Raw genomic sequence first — 21,275 nt, 5'->3', positions numbered from 1 at the left:
TGGAGAAACTCGCGGAATCGGAATCACTCGTCCGTGTCGCAGAAGTCGTATCGAACGAGGATACCCGGGGAGCAATAAAACACAGTCGGAATGTCGCATTTCAATAGCCTCGCATTGTGAGACCGACGAGGGGGATTCGAGGCGACGCGCGCCAAAAGTGTCTTTCGCGTCTGATATATCTCGGATCTCTCAAAGATCTCCGTCGAGATTCCCTTTGCTGAACGCTCGACCTTTTCCCCGTCCTTCCTCCGCGACGCGGAGAGAATAACAAGTCGGAATATTCCTCGACGGGAAGGTAATTTGCAATTTTATTGAATTCCATCGCGTGCGTTCTTGCGGCGTGGGTGATGTCGGTATTGACGGTTACGAAGATCGTAACGTCGAGATACGAAAATAACCATAGTTTAATTCCGCGACGATCGAATGACGAGACGTAGCGTCTTCTCAGGAATAGTCCTGAGAAGATGAATTTTAATAATCGTATGTTCCAAACCTTCCTTGGTTAATAAAAAACTGATGTGCAAAAGATGACACCGAACTATGTTATTGTTGTCGAGAATAGCGGTAAGAACCGATCCGAGCTCGGCGAAACGCGTACTCCCTCCGTCTTTCGCCAACCGTAGGGAGTAAAAAGCTGGATACCATCCTCCTTCCCCTCCCCGTCCAAGGATTAGAGGCTATTCTAGATTATATTTTATTTACAGGATACAAAAACATGGAACGTGTCCGTCGAACGTTCCGTCATCCGATGAATTTTCTGAGGCAATAAAGGGCCAGCGAGCGATACTTGGTTTAGATTCGATGAGTTGGCGGACACTAGTTTATTGTCACACGTATAGGTATCGCGCGTACGTACACACGTACGTGTACGTACCGAAAACCATTCGTCCTGGCAGTGCCATGGAGTGTGTAAACACTCGCGGACTCGAAGCTCGATCTCTCTCTCTCTCTGTCTCTCGTTTTCTCCCTCTCTCTTTCTCTCTCTTGCTACGAGGTTACGAGGGTGCACGGAAGGGTGGCGGCGGCGACGGCGACGGCGGAGACGGGAAGGGGGTTGATTTTCGTTCGGGGATGTGGTAACGTACAGACCGGGTGCAGAAATCGTGTGGGTTTCTATCCCCGCGGGCTATATCCCCGGAATCAGCTGCCAGATTATTCTATTACCGCGTATCAACATGGGGTTTGTTTGATCTGAAAACACGGGCCCGCCACATTGTTTCACCCAGATAAAGAATTTAACGTCGGGTAATTAAAAGGACTTGCCTCCCCCATCTCCTTCTCCTCCTTCCTCCCGGAGACCACCGGAACGACGACGAGCCCGAAGACACGAATAACCCGCGCGTTTAACGATCCTTCCTTCCGCGCGCGAAGACTCTGCGAGTCGGTCTCTCCGGTGGCTTGTCATGTGCAAATCTCTCCTGGGAACGTTTCGCATACGCGAACCTTGACTATGCATCGCGCGAATATTTGCGTAATTAGCTCGTGCACAATCGAATCTTCCCTCTACCTGTTCCTCGAAAACTCGATTAATGGAGGGAAAACGTACTAAAGAAAAAATTGATTAAATTAAAGTGGTTTTGAAGATACGCATCTAAGAAAAAATTACAAAAACAAGGCAGACAACCACAGGCATTGATGTGCGATGCAAATGTTGAAAATGTGAAAAAATTAACTAACATATTAAAATATCAAAAACGTAACGTACTAAAAGAATCATATTTCTCGGAGTATCTTTCGGGTCAAGTGACGTAAAAAGACAGGAATATATAAAAATGCCTCAGAGATTCTCAAGTTATTTAAAGTCCTTTAAATTTATAACATGGAGATAAGAAGAGACTCGGATAATAGACTGTGATTGTGTTGTCTAACCGAGGAAAATGAGTTTCCCCATCTCTATAGGAATTTACTTACTAGAAAAGAGCGAATGCATGAATAAATATAATTCTTCCGGCAGAGGCTGCAAAATTATTATATTACAGAGCCGTATACCTGATCGCTCTTTTTAGCCTTATTGAAATGATGTACGCCACCGCCTTTATTACAGGACGGTTCAGGTCCCATAATGTGAATCGCGGATTACGAGCGGATCCCCGGCGGGATAAGAAAGCGACCATTGGATTAATGTCGCCGCGAAGCGTCAACGTCTCTCGCTTTTACGCGGATGATTAAATTCTATATCGAAAATGAATCGTTGAATTATTGACTAGTTTAGCGTGCGTTTTGTGTAACCGGCATTCGCCCTTGTTTAAGCAACGCTTTATTATATATTTAACCGCAACAAATTCATACTCGCCTCCCTTTTCCGCCGGCGATATTACGATAATTTAATTATTGTAATATTATCGAACTCTATCGCGACTGCGCATTAGTAATGACGTACAAATAATTCCGCCACTACGCGCCACGTACAATATGCGCGGCGTAGGGCAAAATAGCTTAATTCGTCCGCACCAGTGCGGCCTTTGTTATTTCCTCGAATAATATTACGGCTCGTTTGTAAATTCAATACGTCGACTTTTTAATTCCTCGCCGACTGTGTATCGAGTGCCATCGATCGCGGCCCGCGTATTTCCCGGCGCAATAATCGTCGCCGGACATGCCATTCGGCTCTCTTTCGGCTCGTACTTACATTTTTTCCTTGCGCAACGGATTTATCCTACCCCTCGATATATCTCGCCTCTTTGTAAAACAGCTATTAGTCCATAAATGCGCCTTTTTCCCTTTTCGAAACGATACGCGAATCTCCTCGCGCGATTGTTCAAGCTCTATAAATTGATGAAGATAATTTTTCACGAAAGGGAATTTGCACAGCCTCGTGAAAAATTGTCGTCCAATTTTAACGCAATGTTTCGTTAAAACGGGATTAAGGGAGAAACAATTTTTTATCCGGTTATTACGGGCTTTTCATTTTAGGCCATTCAATTCTAAAGAAATGTAAGCGGAATCGGTAATTGATCGATCGATCGATCTTTCGTCCGCTCTTTAAGAGATGATGGGAAATTTGTCATCTCGCGCGATGCCCATTCGCGCGGGTGTCGCGTCATGGGCATCGAGAGGCGGAAATTGTCAGCGGCAAAATTACGGGCGACGGTCGATTCATCGACGTCGAAACAATAACAATCGGCGTACGCCCGACGATGCGGTAATTAAAATAAAATTAATTGGATTGCCCGCGCGCGCACTCGCGGCCGAATCTTTCGAAGGAGATGACTGCACAGCCGTAGGGGTGTTTTGTGCGTTATTGCATATAATGCACTGTTTATTTTGTACTCTCTGTCTCTCTCTTTCTCTCTTCCCCACTCTCCGCTCATTTTCCCCGTTCCTCCTTTCGAAACGAGTATATATTATACACAAACATGTGGAACGTATGTGTGTACATGTTATATGGATACGGGCAATCCGCTTCCCCTCCCTTCGAGCCTCGGGACGATTCTCGCATCGCGCCTCCCAAAATTTGCGTCATAGCGCTTCTTGTAACAATTACCATCATCAGGTTGACAGCGAGGGAAATGTCAAACTTATCGAGAGAAACTTTAAAGATATAAATTATTTTTATCTCAATCGTATTTCTTTTTAATGAAACAACGGTAAGCATTTCTTAAATAACGACAGCGATAAATTTCCATGATAAATGTCTTTACGAGTTTTAGGGGACTTAAAGATTTCTCGAATCGCCAAAGTTTTCGGCGACTTTCGAGAGAGTTGTCGCGCGTAATAATCGATCACGATAATTCATTGATGTGTGTACTTTGGATAGGTTTAACCGCGGCGCGCAAGCAATCAATCCGTCTTCCCGAGTTTACTGTCTCTTCGTGAGCTTTTCATTAAATTTTCACCGAGAATTGTCCCGATCTTGGAGTCTCCTCGGGAAACTTCCGTCCGATGTAGCGGAGTCCTGGATGGCGAGGATCAGACTTCGATTCCAAACTTTGATTCTTGGACGTTGCTCAATGTCGGGATTCCCACGAGATGCGCTTCGAGAAGGACGGATCCGACGGAAAAGCTCCTTCGTCGGGTCTCTTGAGCAAAAAATCAGCGAGACGCGTTTCTACTAAACGTACACGCTTTAGTCCACGTTTATACTTTACGCGCGTTGTCATTTCATTAAAAACTTTACGCCGCGCTTTCGCATAAAACTGCATCGTTTGAACCGCCTCGGTAAAAAACACAAACTTGCAAATAACGCGAACAAAAGCCGCGGATATTAATTTTCGGACGGTGCCGCGTTCGCTGGGGAAAACAATGCTTTTCTTCAGTTTTTACAAGTTGTTAGCTGTTTTTTCGGCTAACGTGTGTAACAACGTCGGTTAAATAAGCGGCTATTGTCAGATAATGTCTCGAGCTCTGTCTTTTCAACGAAATTAAAAAACAGAGAACGTTACGCGTCGCGTGGAAAAGTAAAGCGAACCTTTATACGGCTTAAGAGCCGTAATGTGGAAATGATGTAAAAAATTATAAAATTAAAAAAAAGGAAAAATAATAAAAATAATATTTATAAAGTATTACATACATTTGTGTGATTCTAAATTTACATTTTTTACATCTATTACATGTGAGGCAAGATACTTGCTGCCAATTTTCTCATTACGATATTTTGGGGAAATCAATTTGTCGGCAGTAGTTTTTAAGATATTCAACTCTTTTTATACCTGTTGATTAAGACGCAAAATGTCCTAAAGACTAAGAATTTTTCATTTCGAGCAATATAATGACGTCAAAATTAAAATTATAAACTGCTGTCAACACCAAAACACGAAAATGTTTCCATCCAAATGACAATATTTAAATACACATTAACGTGTCTCATCGGAAACTATTCGTCAAAGCGCAAATTAGCGCTGCTTCAATTCTTTTCAATTTCTTTTATCGCATGAAATTGTTCACATCGCCAGAGAGAAAGCCGCGATACGTGCTCTTAAATAAATTTTTTGAATTTTTTCCGGGCCAGCGAAACTCTGGGTAATTTCGAGATGCAAAGCGAACTCAAACGAGACATTAACGTGAATTTTGCTCGTTCGTCTCGGCGGAAAAGCGCTGGCGCGATTGCGGAATCGACGGAATTGCGCCGACTTTGCGGCATTCGAAATACGATTTATTTGTTCGTCATCCGCGCGTGCACGCGCGGGGCTCCCAAATCCAATAATGATTTGAATACCGTGTACTCGGTACGGTTTCGCGTTATTTCGGTCGCGCGGGCCGCTCGGCTCGGTATCGCGCCCGTAATTTTATAAACACTTTGAAAATCTTGCGTCACCGACGGGCTTCGCGGCGCTCGAGATTGCCTCTGATCGCTCCTAGGGCTTCGTCTGCGCCGGCAGCAAAATAATTACAAAATCGTACGAACGAAACGAGATAAATCGAGGCTGCCCCTCCTCCCCCGTCCTTCGAGCCTGTATTTTTTCAGCTTCAGGAAGCCGACCGCGTTCTCGAGAGGCTGCGCTCTCTCTCTCTCTCAGACCTATACAAATTTGAGCCTATCATTTCCAAGTGTTCGCTCCCCTTCTCCTCACTTGGTGAATTCGGATCGCATCCGAGCGGATCTGGACCGAATAGGGTCCAGCATGGGATGTAATAGTTATCGCGTCCAGATTCTCAATCACCGCGCTTAATAATATTATCACGAACTCGTAATTGTATATATACGCTACAAATATATTTATTTTTCTTTCCTACTTTATATATTGGAATATAATTCCTTTTTTCTATATATTGGAAATTTTCTATATATTGCAGTAGAGCATATATGTATTCTGTGAATTTATCTCTATTTATGAATACATTTCCGTACGTATTTCTATTTAAATGTATGTATCCAGACGTTCAATTGTAATGACGTGTATAAAAGAATGCAAAGTTGACACATTCGCACGTCAGTTGTATCAAAATTGCGAAAACATGATATTTTATATTGACACGAAACTCTTTTCAATTACACAATGTTACAAAGCTGACGTATAAATTATGCCGTGAGATCATTCAGTCATTCGGTTTGCGTTTCAATCGTCATTCAGTTCGCGAAATATGGCCGAGCCAGAGGCCGAACCGAAGGCCGAACCAGAGGCCGAACCAGAGATTCAAATTAAGGAAGAACCGAGGGAATTTCCGGAGGAGGTTACGACAGACGCGACCGACACCGATGCAACGGAGGATGCAACAACGATCGAGACCGAGGACGCGATCAAATACAAAAGTACCGACTACGAGAGCATGGAACCGGACGTGATCAAGGAGGAAGAGAAGGAGAAATCTTGGCTAGAGAGATCCGTGGAAAAGGATTGGTCCGACAAGGGAGAACCTCTTTGGCAAGTTATAAAATCGTAAGGGATGCTTGTCTATTTTTTCTGCTCGCGAATTTCGCATCTCGCACGCATAGTCGATGAATTTGCACAAAGCATCGCGCAGATACGCAGAATCCAAGAGAAAAGACAAGCGGAGAATATTATCCGGGGCCGCCAAGTTGCCATGTCGCACGGAAGATGCTGTCGAGGAGGTACTACCGCCCTACGAGTGCTTCCCGCCCGCTGGCTTTCAGCTACAACCTCGAGCTGATCGAAGACCGATCGGATTGGATCGATGCAAAAGAACGCGAATCTGGAGAAGCATGAGAATGAGACAGGCGGTTAGTCAGCGAATACGGTAATGGCGTCGATTGCATTTATATTTTGCGCAAAAATAATCTTTTTCTTCGCTCTTTGCGTAACTGAAGCTTCAATCAAACTCGCGAGATTCGGTAATCAATATTGATCGAAAAATATAAATATATTCATTTGCATCTCTAAAGATGAATTCTACGTCCGCGCATCAAATGATACTGGTGATATAAATTCGCGATATCTTCTCGACAGACAAAGGTATTTCGAAGGAGAGGAAAAACATCGAGAACCGGAAGTGAGAAATGGCCGGGTGTGTGGCCGTGCGTTCCGCGAGATGAGCTAAAGACGCGAGAGAAGGAAGGGCGAAAGAGGCGAAGGGACATTTTCCCTTGCGATCCGCGACACGACGTCGACGAAGACGACTTCCTCCTGCGCGAGCAGAGGAGCGATTTCGCGAATCGCAAAGAACTGGGACACGCTCGCGCGCGGGTGCAATGTCCGGATCCTAAGCTGGAATTATTGGTGGATCGCGCGGTCGGCGAACGTCCCGGTTTGGTGGACGGCGATTACGTCATCGTAGAATTTGACGCGCCCGAGGGACAGGACAGACGTGTCTACGCCAACGTGGTTCTTCGGGGGTTAAAGGGCATGCATCTACCGGAACTGAGCCCATTGAGAGAGCGCAGGAACACTTGGAAGTTTTGCTTCTATCAAGCGATCGTGGCGTTATTGGCGAGAACTCAGCTCAGGTATCCAACTTGGATGATTCAAGTCTGATTGTCTAATTAAAAAGAGAGAGAAAGAGAGAGGGAGGGTGAATAAAAAATGCATCCGATGCATTTTAGCAAATTTGATCGTTAATTTATTTTTAAATATCTTTCGGGGATTTGAGAATTGGAGATATATTCTATCTCCGCACTGAAAAAAGAATTTAGTAGTAAACACTAGAATTTAATAACAATTACTAAATAATTTGGGCAAATAGTTCTAATTAAATGTGTGGTAACAGTTACAAAAAAAATTAATTGAGTAAATAAAATATTTAGTTTAGACTACTTAAATTTAATTCATTCAATTACAAATTTGATTGGTTTAACAAAGCTTTAATAACTGTAACCAAATTTTTGTAGCAAAAAATAATATATTTAATAAGTATTATCAGATATTTGATAATTTTAACTAAATCATGATAACGAGAAATTAAAAAATTAAAATTAAAATTAATTAAAATCAAATTTTTTAATTATTATTTTTTTATTTATAATTTATACTTGCATATTGCATTTTACATTTTAAATAGAAAATTTACAGATTATTTTTGTTTATTTGCCGAACATTTACTTATCCGACTTATAAAATCAATTTAATATCTGAAACTCTTATATTGAGAAATCAGAAATTTAATTGAACAATATATTTTTAATCTTATTTGTTACTCTTTGCAAGCTTTATTTAATTCTCATAACTAAACTTAAATACGAGAAAGATAACGCATTTCACGTCGCATAGCGATGAACGAACAAACTAACATATCCTTGCGTGCTTGCGCGAAACTTTACACGACTATCTTACCAAAATTTGTTAATAATTACCAATTATTTTATCAAACATGTTGACCTAACTAAATCATTTAATAATAGTTATCAAATATCTAATAATCTTAAATTGAATGATTTAGTAATATTTACAACAATTTAATACATATTCAATAACAATCATCAAAGATTTTATGATAAGTATTAAATATTTAATAATTATTACTAAATTGTTTAATTGATTCAACTGCAAACAAAAGTTTGTTTGCAACTAGACCAATTGAAGATTTAGTAATTATTATAAAATATGGTAATATTTATCAAATATTCAATTAAAATTCACAACTAAATATATTTGATAATTATTACCAATCAGTTTTTTCAGTGCGTGAGAGTTAGAATCTAGTCAGAGCTGTCGGCTTTTTTCACAAGCAACACTGACTCGCTTTACGTTATCTTTGTACGGAAGATACAAATACGCGTGGAGCGCCAATATCGATTACATCTACGACCACGCCTGGACACTTTACACTCACATCGGCACGATTAACGTAAGGAAGAAGCAGCGTTTGGACGACGTTGTCGTGTACAACTACAAGTATGACGTCGAGATAGAGCTGATTCGGGAAACGAAGGATATAGCCGTAGTGCGAAACGTCGATTTCAACTACCAAGAGAGCGATTTAAAAAGACAGATCACGTTACGCAGAAAGGATCCCTTGGAGGTCAGGGTGGAACTCGGCTGTCAAAAGATAACGAATCTGGAACGCGTACCTGTGCACGAAGGAACACGCAGGATCGAGGAGTGGTTCGATAAGCTGGCGATGCGATATCGCGACTGCATCTTCCGCACGACCAGATTCTCGTTGGCCTTCTGGCAAGATGGCCTCTTCTGGTACCTCTACAATCCTTATCGATGCGACGAGTTTGGCTGCTGGGACGATGACGGTCGCGCCTGCATCGTAAAATTTTGCTCCAAGGACTCGCTACGGAGGCACCTGATGATACTCTTGTTGCGGGCCTACGCCTACGAGATTCCAAAGTCGCGCGATCCAAATCGACCTGAGATCGCGAACGATGACGTTTTCGATGTTCAAATTTTCCACGTGACCTTTCACTGCTGTCAACTGCACAATCTCAAGCTAATGCAACGCGGCGCGCCTGAATCGTCGAGACAACGCGCCGACGAACGATCGGATTCCCTTCTCGAAATCGAAGATGCGACCGATCAAGGGGAAGACGACGAGGACGATCCGGGGGAGCCAAGGGAGAGAGTCACGTGGTTGAAGTGCCGTCGAGTCACCTGGGGAAGGTGTGAGTCCACGAAACAAAAGAGTCGCGCCAAGATCAGCGGTGACAGGGTAACGAGATGGCATCAGTACTACGTGGAGAAGCCCAGCAAGCTCTTCTCCCTGTGGGGCGAGATACACATAACCGATCGCATGTTCGACGAGGCGAACCGGGGCATGCAGACGTACGCCTGTTACGTGGTGTGCGCTGGCATGACTAGAATCATGGCGCCGGAATATTGGAGCTCAAAGATCCTCGACGCGATCGTCGTATGCGGCGATCGCTATTATACCCGGAGCAAGCACGAGGCCGAGCTGAAGTCCGTCAAGACCGAATACGTTCACGTGAGCTGCTGGAGCAGGTATCTATGCGATCGCTTCGAGATTGGCGAGACCCTGTTTGAGGCCAGGATGCTACCGGCCATTTGCGGCAGACTGTACGCCAGGTCGCGCGAATGTCTACGAGGGACGCTGGAACGATTGTTCTACGATCATCATTTTGGCATCCTGACTTGCGAGAGCGCCTGTCTGGGCATCTTCAAGTTTTGCGGCGCGTATTACATGTGCGACGTCAACTCACTTGGCCCGCCGCTCTTTTCGTACGGCCATGGTGCCGCTTATCTAATGAGAGCCACATCCCTTGGCGAATTTGTGGCGGTGCTGGTGTTGACCATCGCCTCGCCCGAACGTAGCCGATTCACTCTAAATCCTATAGAGATCCTTCGAATTGCCGAGATTGGCCCTGCTTGCGATTCTCGCGCAAGGGTGGGTGAGAGAAGAAAGCGCCTTGGGAGATTCGCCGGAAAGATGCGTGCATTCGACGAACGAAAGAAGGGAAGAGTAAAAATGTAAAAGTGCGGAAAAGCTGAAATGATGATGCATACAATAAGAGATCTGACTGAAGAAGAGATTGCAAGCGTAAAATAAAATGTAAAATAAAAAATTGTAAAGGAAGAGTATTTTTTTATAAATACATATGGGCGTAAAACAATTTCTTTGTTACTTTGATTGATTGTATACTTTACATACGGAGAATATCAAGCGGAAATTTCGACGCAACCATTTTGAAATTCCTAAACGATCGACGGGTTTTAATATTTATGCGCAGAGGAATCGAAGCTACGTGTAAACATTTATATAAACGAGAATGTATTTTCCACAACAGTGGCGCGATTTTAATAAGAAAACATTGTTGTAAAACTGCGAGTTAGGCGCTAGAGCACGATAGTGTCGCGAAATTAAAACTTTTCGCGATCTGAACACCTCGCTGCGTGCTTATGTAAAAGAGAATCTCTGATAAAGGTGTTGCATTGAAGCAAAATTGCAATTTTCCAGATAAAATCTTTTTGGACAAAAAAACCTTTACAGATAAAAGATCAATGAGAAAGATGAATTATTAAATTTAAAATATGTCGATACGGAAGAAAAATAAATTCAACTTAATACAATTCAATTTAATTAAATTAAGGTAAATTTATTTTACTTTCATTAATTGAGTTGATTTAGTTAAACCAAGAAATAAAGGTACATTTAAATCGCGAGATAGCAATTAAATACTCGCGCGGGATAAAAGTCGAACATTGTGCGAAATTGACTTTGCAAATTAATTCTTATACGTATTTCATCGTTATAAAGTCAAATCGTTAACATATTCAGAATTGAGGCAAAAAGAAACATGCGGCGATAAATTAATTTGCAAAACCTCCGAATGTATATATAATGTCGGCTAGGATATGTATATGCAACGATATGTGCGGGATATATTCCTGTGGATACCGAAATTGTTATTAATGAACTGTCATTATATATTCAATAGAATAATTTTTTTTTAAATAAAAGAAAAAGAAGAGAAAGAGAGAGAGAGAGAGAATGTACCTTTTGATGGAGAGAGATGCGTCCACGCAAAAGGAAATCAAACGTCACGTCTCTTGCTCCGACGCAATAATTTATTTCGGTATCGTACACATCCATCGTTACTCATATTTACAGTGATATTTACAGCGCAATTACGTATATACATGGCGGCTGTTGTTGATAGAAGCGCGGAAGCGCCGGGTCATTGTTTTCAATTTCCTCGAGCCATCGATGACCGAAATTTGCCTGGCCTCGTCCTCGGGATCGCACTACGCTACCTCGAGATCGGAGCTGTCCGTGTCTTGCTCGAGCTTCTGTTGTTGCTGCCTGCTCAGGCTCAAACGATCGCCCACCATCACCGTCGCCGCGGCACCGCCGTCGTCGGTGCGTTGACGCTGCTCCAGCTGCAGCTTCCGCAGACGGTCCTGCTCCTCTCGCTTCTGCTTCCGCCACTTGGCGCGACGATTTTTGAACCACACCTGAAACGAGCACGATTCGACGGGGCGTTCAAATTAGACGGAAATTTGTGCGAATTAATCCCTTATACATATTCGGTAGCGCAAAGTTGAACAATTTTTTCCAAGAGAGAGGGAGAGAGATGATGTGAAAAATATAGTGTAAAAAAATATAGAGTTTGTCGTGTTTTTTTTCCAAACCATTTTTACATTGTTATTTTTTACACTGATCAAAAACTGAAAGCTTACATTTATAGATAAGAAAATCATGTTGCTCGAGAGCAATGTAATCAAATGAAGAATTAAATAGAGTTTATTTTTTATCCGCAGACGGGAGCGAAATGTAATTCACAAATTAATAACTGAAATCATAATAGTCATGATAAACTATAAAAGAAATGAAAAGTTACGTGCACAATATAAATAAATTGCACAAGTAATTTAATCATATAGTTTTTAAAAGTAATGAACTAATGCCATCAATTTTGACGTATCAATTACGAATTAAAACGATTATTTGCAAGATCAATAAATGACAATAGAATTTTTGATAAATGTAGAAATTTTTTCAAACTCGTGATTGCAAGATAAATCACACGCACACGCGAGTATTAGAGATATTTGTCTAATGAAGTAAGGAAAGACGCGAGATGTACATCAAACGAATTCCCGCCGCACTCGGAACACGCATTTGTCCCTCACGCCTGTCTGAATCAATTCGAATGAAAACCGACAATCAATATTCCACCCCTACTCGCTCGCTCGTTTTGCTGCATTAGCTATTGTAATAGCCCGACCCTCGTTCATTTTAAAGAGTTTTTCGCCAATCGAGATCGCTGTATCTCGCAAACTTTCCGCATGACGTAAAATTGTGTCATTTCACGCAGATCCTCGAAATGTTCCGTGTAAACTTGTCAACGGCAATTTTAACAGTAACATTAATATTCACAGAAATGCGACTCTAATTAATCCATCGTCCATCTTTACATGTCCGATCTGTTGTCGAATAAAATACGGTCGACGGGCACCGATAGTTTTCGAGACGTTGTTTCCCTACATCTACCTTCGGATCCAACATCGGAATCGACACGATCTCGAAAGTACACAAAACAGTTCCTTGGGTTTCTGACCCGTTCCTAGTTTTTTCTTTGTCCTCTTCAGTGCACCCTCTCTCCCCCTGCTTTCCCTTCCCCGGTTCTACTACCGCGGACGCGGTACAAGAGTCGCTATTTTACTAATTCTGTGCAAACACCGTGACCTCTCTCGCACCGAGAATCGGCCCAGGCGCAGGTATATGTTGTTCCAGCCTTTAAACACTCTTGAGATTCGAGGGACCTTCTCTTTGGCAGAGCCGACGCGACGCGGGTGGTCCCACGCGCGAGTGTGTCAATGATTCTCACGTAGAGTCCGTGATTATTCGACGGAATCATCGCCGGGGTTTCCGTCAGGTGTCGGACAACGACGGGCTACTATACGACATTGCTCGTAACTCGTAATCCCCGTATTTAATTCTTCGCTCCCGCACATCTTATTAAATAACGTGTTCTTGAAAATTGCAATAAATCAATAATAGATTTCAAAATAACTAAACGCAAAATTCGATCAGGTACTTTGGTGATTTCAGCGCGAGATCATTAACATTAATTTGCAAATTGGTCGAGAGAGAAGCTCTTTGTAGAATCCGAAAGCACTATCTAAGCAACTCGAACGAAACGAATGTTAAAAAAAGATGCAGCTTTTTAATTACTCTTTGCGTATGTAATGTAAAAATCACAGAGATTACAATGTGACGCTTATCACGACAGGTTGTGAAGCGAGATCGTTAATTACTGAAAAAATAACACTCATTGGGCGACACAATGAACCGCGCGATTTTTTATTGAAAGGCAAATTTATACGAAATTAAACGCGCGACGCGCGCTCTCTCTCTCTCTCTCTCTCTCTGTCTCTTTCTCTCTCCCATTAGCTCGTGAAAAGTATACACCACATTTTATAGAGATTATAAATTGCGCTATCCGACACGCGTGTGCGTGCACGCACTCAGTGCCGGCGAAAGCGAACTCGATCGTATGTATAATTGAAGTAAACACATTATCGCTAAAGCTTTTAATCTAGCATGCAACTTGTTAGCTCAAGTCGACCGAGTGCCCCGATAAATACCCAGCGCGGTAAATTTTAATGGCCGCGTTAAAATATTATGGGCTTTTATGCATTAGGACGACAAACACGGACCGTTCTATCCCACTCAGGAACGGCGGCGGCGGCGGCGGCGCGCGAGCGCGTACAGTTTGCCGACATTACGTTACAAATTGTGCGTGCGGGCCCATCCGGACGGTCAATGTTTGTCAATCCGAAACCCAATATTCCGTTCACGGCTCGAGAAAGTAATTTGTCATCCGGGGGTGGCTCAAGACCGGCTGCCGCGCAACGTCAACCTGGCCGCACGGTGAGAAAAACGGTAGTCGGCCCTCTTGTTTTCGGAAAGCGAATACAAGTTTGAGAAATATTGTCTCGACACACTTCTCGTTTTTCTCTACCGATATTCTAATTTTCCAATTTCTCCCTATATTTAATCCCTAATCGATTAATTATTTAAACAAGTTTACATCTCAACCATAATTCTAACGAAACTTCATTTTTTTAATTATATTTCGAGAATTTCCAATTGGATTTATACATTTATTTTAGTTGAAAAATTGAGATTTCATTACTTTCGACAAGTCGCGATCGTTATCGACTTCGAGTCAAACAAATCTGTGATTAAAGTGAAAAAAAAAATATAGGAAACATCGTGTATAATAAAATGTAAAATTATTAGTGAGAAATTTGACCAACCTCAATTCTTTCCTCCTTGAGGTCGACCTGGAGGGCCAGCTGTTCGCGCAGGAGCACGTCGGGATAATGCGTCTTGTCGAAGGTGGCCTCCAATTGTTCCAATTGTTCCTCCGTGAATATCGTTCGATGGCGACGTTTTCGCTTCGCCATCGGGCCCATTCCCGGATTATTCGGATTTATTTGATAAGGATGGCCGGCGTGATAGAAGGCCGGCTGTCCGTGGAGGGAAACGCCGGCGGCGGCCATCGCCGCGACGTATCCTCCAGGATACAATCCTGGATATGCCGCGGCTGAAATTGAAAAAAATGCGACGGAAGGATAATAAAATTCGCATTTGCCATAAAACTCACGACATCGTAACGTAATCCACTCGTGCGCATGCGACGCATGAATGATAAAGATTATCCGCGGTCGCACAACGCCATTTCAACTTTGCGTCGCATTAAAGATTCAAACGTCCATTCTCGTTCGCGATTATAACATTAGGGGAGAATCGATTGTAACGAGGGATAACAATCGCGATAATTCGGGCCACAAATTAATGCAGCGGGACAAAAGGATCGCGATCCTTCGCGGTCTATTTGCAACGAGCGCCCCGATGACATTTTCTCGAATCGAAGATGAAGAAATTGCACGACGAGGTCGAACGAATTCCGCTGTTGGACGTGCGATGTTACAATTCGTAGAGCGACCCCCATTCATTCGTGTTTAGGGATAAAAAGGTCGCCGAGAGCGCCCGCCAAGAGCGTCCCGGGGGACGTTTTACTTTAAAATCTCGAAGAAAGCTGCTTAAACGCGACGTTGCGCATGAAAATGTGGGGACGGTAAAAATTTCTGCTTTTACTTGCAACGCGTTTTCACTCACTTTCTCTCTCCTTCTTTCTCTTTCTCGCGTCTGCGTGCCTTCTCTTCGCGTTCTTCCAGCGGAATTGCACAAGGAGCTAGATCGTTCATGCATGATCGAAACGGATTGCGGATTTCATCTCGCAATATCCTCGATGCAAAAGAGAGAAAGCGCTGGGTTTCCTTGAGGGAAAAATACTTAAAGCCCCCACAGGCGTATAAAGGAAGTTTTGACGCGTTTCGCACCGAGTCTCTTGGGATTTCACGTAGGGTCTTCCATTTTCGCAATGTAAATTGTTAAATGTCTCCCTATCGAACAAAATACGTTTAACAACACCTACAGCAAATTGATGGAATCTGTACAAGGTGATTTCATATTGTGAAAGCGATATAATTGATAACTCGTGAAGAGCAATAAAAGACGATGATGATGAAGAGAAAAACTTTGAATAATTTTAAAAAGATGAAAATATATTTGATATGAATAAACATGTGTAAAATTCTTTAATCATGGTAAAATTAAGTCAAATGTAAGCGTCCGAGATGACAATCTCATCATTGGTATATATCGTGAGAATTATTTATACATACGCATTGTTTTGATTTGAAAATTGTTCTTTTTTTTAGAATTCTAATTTTTTTCAAGTTTAAAATTAATTAAAATTTCTAAATTAAAAAAATGATTTATCAATCTACTTACGAAATCCATAGAAATTAGTTTCTTTCGTCGAAATTTCCATAAATGTTTATTAAGTGTATTGCAAAAAAATTTGATAAAAATTTCATATTGTTTGATGAAAATACAATTAATTGCAAACAATTTTAAACACTTATGCAAACATATTATTTCTACCGCTTGCTCAACTTTATCCTGAGAATTCGGTTTACGCAAGAATTTAATAAAATTTCAACAATTTAATATCACGAATAATACGAATCTACATTTATCGCAGTCTTCATCTAAAATATGTAAAAAAATGTTTAGAGTTCAAATGACGTTAATCATAATTTCATGCACGCGTAAAGGGGAACCAGACGCGCGAGAAGTCTCGAGAGAGACGTCTCGTAAAAGCTGCCTGAAAGAAGTCTAGGGGATTAGAAGGTCTCTTAAGCGTCTTCGCGGCCTCTTTCAGCTCTCGGCACGCTCGAAGGACCGAAAGGAGTCACCCCGGGAGGGCATCTTCGGGGAGCGGGGCCCATTACCCACCGAGAAAATCCGCCGAGGTGAACGCCAAGTGATGCAGCTGCTGCTGCAGCGGATGCATCGCCGTGGTGCGACTGCCGGCCGACTCGATCGTTTCCGGCGTCTGGATCGCGGACGCGGCGACGGTGGTGGTGCTCGTGGGGGCGATAACGTTGCCGATCGGCCTCGGCGCCAGGATGCTGTCGATGGTGAAGAGCGACGTGGGGGACGACATGGTGGCGGAGGAGCCGCCCGGTCGCGAGGGGACCGACTCGCGTGGGTTCCGGTGGCGAGGAACGCCATCCCCCGCGGTACCGATCGGACTCCTGGCGAACGTCCTTTCGTCTCGCGCGGCGTCGGTCGTCTCGCTCGCGTTGTTGCGCCTCGTCGTCGCCGCGACGTGATTCTGACTACTCGCCTCGGGCGAGTAGCTGTACAGATAGCTGTTGTGGTGGCCGTAGCCGGATATACCGGGACCATCGTGCAGCGGACTCGACGGCTCCGTCATGGGCGAGCGTGATCTCGGCGAGTCGCTCGCATAAGTGCTCTCTACCATGATACCAGGCTCGTGTACGATTATATCGAGTGTTATATCGACGCGCTTAGCGAGGCTGGATCGAACTAGATATCAGTGTCCTAGGCTCCAGATAGATGCGCGGGAGACGAGCAGAAGGGTGCTCCGTTCTACCCTTCTCCTTTCGGCAACGTTACGTTTTCGCTCGCATTATGTCAGACAAAATTTCCTACGACTTTTCGAGTTCGACACCTAGCGAATTCCCGGTTAGCGTCTGGCTTCTATTTTTTTTTTTTTTTTAGATAAGAGTGAGACGCGTCTGCGCGATCTCGTCGAAGCTCCTCCCTCGTTGACGATCGTTGATCGACGTCCCGTCGGCGCTCAACATCGGAGACGACAGTCGCGAGGAAGGAAGGAACGATCCGATATCCGGAGATGCTCGGTTCCTTGCTGGCCGCACTTTATTCCACTTCCTCGCGGTCGTTCTTAAGCCGTCGAAGGGCGCCGTGGCGTCGTGATCCGATCGCGCCTAGCGTCGCGGGCACAAAGTGACATCTCCCCGATAAAGGATATCCGTGGACTAGCCATAGTGGTGGCCGACGACGCGGTGGTGCCGCGTGGACGCGCTTCCTTCCTGCCCTTCCCGGTCCTCGTCGCGCACAACCGACAAAGCCACCCCCGTAGCCCGGAGCCGCGCCAGCCGCGTCGGTGGCGGACAGAGAAACACCCTCGGCTGCCGCGTCGGGTTGGCGTGCGTTGTCCGCGATCGGGGCGTGGCTCTTTCTGGCTCCATCCACTTTTCCACCACCCGGTCGCGCGGCAGTAACCCCGTTTCTCCCCTTGGAGCGCGAACGAAACGCCGAGCGCGCGAGAGGGCGAGAGAGGATCGACGATGACGACGACGACGACGGCAACGACGACGACGAGGATCGCGTCGCGACGTTCAGGGGTGGGATGCTGCACCGCGACAACAGACATGCGAAGCAACGGGAGAGGGTGGTCGCGAAATAACTGTCTGAGGGAGAAAGAGGAGAGAGAGAGAGATGGAAATAGGGCCGCGGAAGCAAACGACATATTTGCCGATGCATATTACCGAATCTCTCACCCTCTCTCTCTCTCTCCCCGTCGCTTAAACACACGATCGAATAGAGGAGCTTATATTTTCAAACCGTCTTAAATTTATGCTTTTCAAAAATCAGAGATATGCGTTAGATGGCTTCATAATTTCCATTAAAGAAAAATGATGCGCATTTAAAATGAGGAAAGAAGCTCTTCAATTTTATTCTCCGATTCTAGGTATCGACTCGGTGTTGTATCAATTACCGTTTATTATTTGCTTGATAAATTATTAAAAAAAAATAGACAAATCTGTCTCGGATTAATTCCATTCTCCAAATTCCAAAATTGGATCTTTGTTTTGCCGCAATGTTTTCAGCGTATTAATATGATTTCATAGAAATGAAATACGGTTTAAACAAGGATCTCGTACATTCTCCAATTGTCTTTGTTTTTAGGAAAATAATCTTGTTCGTTATTCCACGAAACAAATGTCGCACATAGAGTGTTTCGCCACTCGTGTAATTTCACTAAACTCGTTAATGCTTTTCTATCAATTACTATTTTAATGTAATATCCATTATCCTTCTTTACGCAGCTTTGACTATGACATTAACAAATGTCGCATTGATTTGTAATCTTGAATTATGGAATCGATTTGTCGATGTTACGGGATCAAACAACGAGCGCAAACACCAATCCGGACGCGATGAACCCCACGCGGAAGCTCAGGCGTCGATAGATCTGGATTATGGCGGTTGCGCGCGGCCAGAGAGAGAGAGAGAGAGAGAGGGAGAGGGAGATCTCTCTCCTCCTCTTCCCGTGAGAGAACCATATCTACCTACCTACCTAGCGAATCCGCGCGGATCTGTTCAATTATTCAAATCCCGGCCAATGCGTCCGTATTAATAACATAAAACCGTTGTAATGTGCATTGACTGTCGTCCTCGCGTCTTTGCCCCTCGAGAAGGAGCAAAGGGAAAGAGAGAGAGAGAGGAGGGGGACACAGAATCGTGACGCGATACACGGAGATCGAGCGTGAAAAAGGTTTTCTCTCTCTCGTTAGGGTGCGTACCTCGACATTGTAAGTGGTCTCCCCGAGTTCGTCACGTTTTCTACCCCCTCCGGTCCCCTCGCGACGGGTCCCACCTCCCTGCCGAGGTACGTCCCCCTGCGGTCCATTCGGGCGCAGCGAGATCCACGCCGGGCTTAATCCTAATCCGTACGTTAATCGTACGCCCGATCCGGCGAACCGGATCCCGCATTCTGTGCGATCCGTACGCGTATTATGCCTGCCCATCTCTGCCTATGCCTACTTATCTACCTACTGGTTTTAGGCCGTTGTCAGAAGCAGAAGACGTTGGCAGCGCGCGCGCGCGCACGCGAGAGATTCCGCGAGGAAATCTCGAGGAGGGAAGGGCATCGGCCCTTCCTTTCTCGCAGCTCCGGAATGGCCATTGTATTCGCGTATGTCGTGAATTTGATTAGCCAGACGACACCGAGAACCGGCCATCGCTAATATATCTCTTGATCTGCTGATGCTCTCTTTGCGATTTTCAGACGCGAGCAAATTATTGCCCGGGACGAGAAATGATAAACGGAATGAAACGAGTTTATTTTGAAATCGATGCCTCGAAATGTTATGAATTATGAATGAGATACGCTTTCTCGAAAAAGAGAAGAGGTAAACCAAGTTAAATAAGTTTACTCTCGAACAGAGCGCGCGCAGCGAAACCCATACAGCACAGAAGCTTGCATCAACATTGCTTACTGCAGTGTAATACTGCAGAAATAATGCAGAGACATTATTTTATAATATTACTTTGGCAATGTTATAGCAACGTTTTAACATAGCAAAAGTGTATAACATGTGTTTTTTTACTTGTCGCTACGCGACGACACCAAATTTAATTAACTCGTGTTCGAATTCATCTAAGAATATAAGGTCTACAAAGGATTAATGTAATAATTATATTTCTTGTCTTGTGTCAGTTTAATTTCTGATAAACTGATTTGGTTTATTTAATATTCTGAATCCTAATGAGCAATTTAGATTATTAAACAAATAATTTGTTTAATAATCTGGATCCCTCATTGGGTTTCAGAATATTAAACAGATTTTTCTCAATTGAATGGGTAAATAGGAAATATAATTTATATTCATTTATTGCACGTATTAAAATATTTTGGTGTCGAGTGTATGTAAAATAATTGTATGTACATTATTGAGATAAATATTCAAGAAACATCTAATAAAAAACACTAATAGATGTTTTTTTAAAGGCATTTTTTCCTATCTTTCTTAAACATTTTTTTATATTGTCAAAGTTTATTTCTTAAATTTAAAACGGTGTTTGCATTTGTAGCAAAACGCGTTTTAATATTACAAATACGTTGCACCATAACATTACTACAATCTTGCATTGCGATATTCCTAAAAGCGGACATTTTAACGTTGCTGCAATCCCACAACCATGGTGCAGCAACATTTTGCAGTGAATTTGCAACGTTGCAATATTGCGGTAAAAGATTGCTCCAATGTGTATGCAATCTTTGTGCGCTGTATGGGAAGTCACGCTGTTTTGAATACATAAAATGAGTTTCGATCGAGAGAGCGCACGAATATAAACTGTAAAATAAAAATATTGTATCTCGCGATATCGCGTTTTGCACGAATTTTTCGTTGGCGCAAAATCCCTCTCTCATTCCCGCCGATTCTCTCTCTCTCTCTTTCTCTCGCTCTCGACGGGGCGGCTTCTTCGTAAAAGATTACAATTTCCCCGGCGATCACGGGGGGATGAATCCTCGGCGCTAATGCAGCGACAATACAGATGTTTTCGCGTCTAAGCGGCGTGCTAAGTGGATCTCGCCCCTTCGCTCTCTCTCTCTCTCTCTCTCTCTCTCTCTCTCTCTCTCTCTCTCTCTCTCTCTCTCTCTCTCTCTCTCTCTCTCTCCCACTTTTTTCTCCAATAAAGACGAGAGAATGCGCTGAGAAAAAGCACCCGCCCGCATCGATATTCTTAAAGGCGTACCGCGGGGTGTCGAGACCCGATACCTGGTCTTCCAGCTCTCCCGAGATCTCCCGACATCTCGCCGGACTCGTTAGTGTCGGTTACAC

The 21,275-nt window shown here is 43.6% G+C and overlaps 2 protein-coding genes across 2 annotated transcripts; one reads left to right on the top strand and one right to left on the bottom strand.

Moving 5' to 3' along the window:
- The first annotated feature begins 6,021 nt into the window (after positions 1-6,021).
- LOC112637700 lies at positions 6,022-10,318 on the top strand. Its single transcript, XM_025407932.1, has 4 exons — positions 6,022-6,317; positions 6,403-6,619; positions 6,846-7,342; positions 8,598-10,318. The coding sequence occupies exons 1-4, from the start codon at positions 6,022-6,024 to the stop codon at positions 10,267-10,269; spliced, it is 2,682 nt and encodes an 893-aa protein (XP_025263717.1). The 3' UTR covers positions 10,270-10,318.
- Positions 10,319-11,354: 1,036 nt separating this feature from the next.
- On the bottom strand, positions 11,355-17,780 carry LOC105254292 (homeobox protein goosecoid). Its single transcript, XM_011262853.3, has 3 exons — positions 16,612-17,780; positions 14,562-14,851; positions 11,355-11,750 (listed from the first exon to the last, which is right to left on the bottom strand). Exons 1-3 carry the CDS (start codon positions 17,141-17,143, stop codon positions 11,541-11,543), a joined length of 1,032 nt encoding a protein of 343 aa, XP_011261155.1. The 5' UTR covers positions 17,144-17,780; the 3' UTR covers positions 11,355-11,540.
- Between the last annotated feature and the right edge of the window lie 3,495 nt (positions 17,781-21,275).

Source organism: Camponotus floridanus, unplaced genomic scaffold, assembly GCF_003227725.1.
Source record: "Camponotus floridanus strain SB8 unplaced genomic scaffold, Cflo_v7.5 scaffold1, whole genome shotgun sequence".
NCBI classification, from domain to species: domain Eukaryota; kingdom Metazoa; phylum Arthropoda; class Insecta; order Hymenoptera; family Formicidae; genus Camponotus; species Camponotus floridanus.
The sequence above is the reverse complement of the archived record's forward strand: the minus strand, read 5'-3'. Positions and strand labels throughout refer to the sequence as shown.